Consider the following 3120-nt stretch of genomic DNA (forward strand, 5'->3'; position numbering starts at 1 on the left):
ATAGGAAATTAAGGTTGTGGAAATTAAATCAAGAATTTCAGCTTGTTGGAATGCTGACATTGCATGGTTGAATATGATGGCTACTTCAGAGATTTCAGTCCTGCCGATTAGACATGTAGATACTGGAAGTATAAGATCCAGGAATTAGAGCTTAGAAATCTTGAATTATAGAGTTAAAAAAAGAAGTGGCGCCTGAACCAGACCTGAACAGGAATGATACAAGATGACAATGACACTGGACCACCTTGTCATACCAGATGGTAAGGAACTATGATTAGAGTCCTATCAAGGACTCCGGAGCCAGTCTGAAGACACTTCCACTAGCCAGAGTTGGGACAGTTTCACTTTCAACAAGAATAATAACTACAGTGGACTGAAACACATCAAGTATTTAAATCCATTAATTCACAAAGATCCAAACTAGAAGAAAGAGTTCTATTTGATCACCACAGTTATGCTTATGGATTTAATATTATTTCTAACTCTGCAAATAAAGGGAAAAATTAAGCATTTATCCTGCCTTTTCTGTATAAATTATACTACTGCATAACCAAATAGATAAGGAGAAGTTTCTCATTATAAATGCTTTCTAGATAATAAATGAAGAAAGGATGATAGAATATCATCATTTTTCTCCTCTGATGAGTTAATGACTATGTGATAGCTTTACAGAAAGAGAATCAGTCATTGTGTACCTCGTGATACCTACAGTGGGCCCTGGACTGGGTTGAGGCAAGGAAAGCATTTGCTTCAGGTTCAGAATTCAAGGGGGCACCAAAAAAACTCAGTAATCAAATAATATTTTAGTGCAGTTTTTTAAAAAAATCAAAAGAAATTCATGATGAACAAAGTATTAAAATCTTAAATAAAGACAGGATTTGACAGTGCTGTGCCAAATCATATTGGAGCCTGAAGCAAAAGGAAAAATGTGTACCCCATATCCATTTCTTAATGGGGCAGGAAAGTAAAATTATAATAAATTTGATTTGAGTATAAATAAAATATTTAAACTTAAAAACATGTTGTAAGTTTTAATATACCTACTTTTCAGTTTCTCAATATTTTTAAATTATTCCTGAAAAACTGATCAATTAACAAAATACATAAAAATATGTATAGAGAGGTACACATTTTTCCTTTTGCCTCAGGTTCCAGTATGGCTCTGCATGCACTGATCTATAGTTTCACCCTTCTCCCAAATCAAAATCAAATCAAAACTTCTACACTTAATTATAATTTCAAAGTATCAGCGACATAGGGGCGTATTACATAACACCACAGGGATGCAGTCAACTAGATCTAGGCAGTGAGAAACGCCAAGACAAACATTCTGATTTCTACTACAGATATTTTATAAAAAAGAGAGAGGAAGAGGTGGAGGGAAAACCTTTAGATTAAAAGAGACTTGAATTTAAAAATGGGTAAAGGACTTAAACAAACATTTCTTCAAAGAAGATATACAAATGGCCAATAAGCATATGAAGAGATGCTCAACACCATTGGTCCTTAGAGAAATGCAAATCAAAACCACAATGAGATAACATTTCACACCTACTAGGATTGCTATTACCAAAAAAAATGGGAAAATAACAAGTATTGAGGAGGATTTGGAGAAAATGGAACCCTAGTCCATTGCTGGTGGATATGTAAAATGTTGCATCTTTATGAAAAACAGTTTGGTGGTTTCTCAAAAGGTTGAAGATAGAATTACCATATGACTCAAGCAATTACCCATTTCTAGATATGTACCCCAAAGAATTGAAAGCAGGGACTCAAAGAGATATTTGTACCCCAGTGTTTATTGCAGTATTATTCACAATAGCCAAAAGATAGAAGCAACTCAAGTGCCCATCAGCAGATGAATGGATAAATAAAATGTTGTATATCCATATAATGAAATAGAGAAATGAAGGTCTGATACATGCTGCAACATGGATGAACCTTGAAAACATTATACCAAGTGAGATAAAGCAGACACAAAAGGAAAAATATTGTATGATTCCATATACATGAATATCTAGAGTAGGCAAAATACATGGGGTCAGAAAGTACATAAGCGGTTACTAGGGGCTGGGGATAAGGACGAATGGGGAGCCACTGTTTACTGGGTACAGAGTTTCTGTTTGGGGGGGATGAAAAAGTTTTAGAAACAGTGCTGATGGTTGTGCAACATTGTGAATATAATTAATGTCACTGAATTGAATATTAAAAAATGGTTAAAACGGCAAATTTCATGTTATATATTTTTTAACACAGACAAAAGACTTGAGAGACGTTCCAACCAATCACAGTATGTGGACCTTATATGTATCCTCATTCTAACAAACTGTAAAAAATCTATGATATTGAGATAATTCAGATTTTGAATACTGGCTGGATATTTGGTGATATTAAGGATGAATTGTGGTTATGTTTAAAGAAAGAGTCCATATTTTTTGAAAACGCATACTAAAATATTTATGGATAAATTGATACAAAAATGAAGATTATTTTCTGATAATATGTAAAGGCAGAAGTGGATGGGATACAGATGTAACAGGACGAGTCATGATTTAATTGTTGATACTAAGTTACGGGTTCATGGGTTTCATTATACTGTTATCTCTATATTTGTATGTATTTGAAATTATTCATAATAAGAAATGTGTATATATGTGTGTATATATATATATGCACAGTCACACACAAGTATACACTGTAGGTGTAAAATACACATGTCCTGGCCTCTTCCCCCAGTAAATCCTTATTCTGTAGGCTTGGGAGGTAGCGTAGCATCAGAATCTTTTATTAAGTTTATTATGTTCCATAGATGATTTGATTGCTCAGCTAAGGTTGAAAACCATTGTTTTATGCGCCATTTAAATAGGTTTATGTGGTTGACCACCATAGTCATAAATATCCCATAAAACCTTAGTGGTATCGAGTTTAATCTATTGATACATTTTCCATTTTTCTTCAGTCTTGCTGCAAAGCTTATGAATATATGGGGTACATTATGGAGAAAGAACAAGCGTATTCAGATGCTGCCTTAAATTATGAGATGGCATGGAAATATGGCAATCAGACAAATCCAGCAGTAGGTGAGTTTAGCAAATTAGACACTTGACTTTCACAGCAAAC

At 33.9% G+C, this 3120-nt stretch overlaps 1 protein-coding gene across 1 annotated transcript in view; it reads left to right on the forward strand.

Moving 5' to 3' along the window:
* Window positions 1-3120, forward strand: part of TTC21B (tetratricopeptide repeat domain 21B) — a 72449-nt gene that overhangs the window by 61954 nt on the left and 7375 nt on the right. Inside the window, 1 exon segment of the mRNA XM_023730497.1 lies at window positions 2960-3080. Within this exon segment, the coding sequence (XP_023586265.1) occupies window positions 2960-3080 (121 nt within the window).

Source organism: Trichechus manatus, unplaced genomic scaffold, assembly GCF_000243295.1.
Source record: "Trichechus manatus latirostris isolate Lorelei unplaced genomic scaffold, TriManLat1.0 scaffold00037, whole genome shotgun sequence".
NCBI lineage: Eukaryota > Metazoa > Chordata > Mammalia > Sirenia > Trichechidae > Trichechus > Trichechus manatus.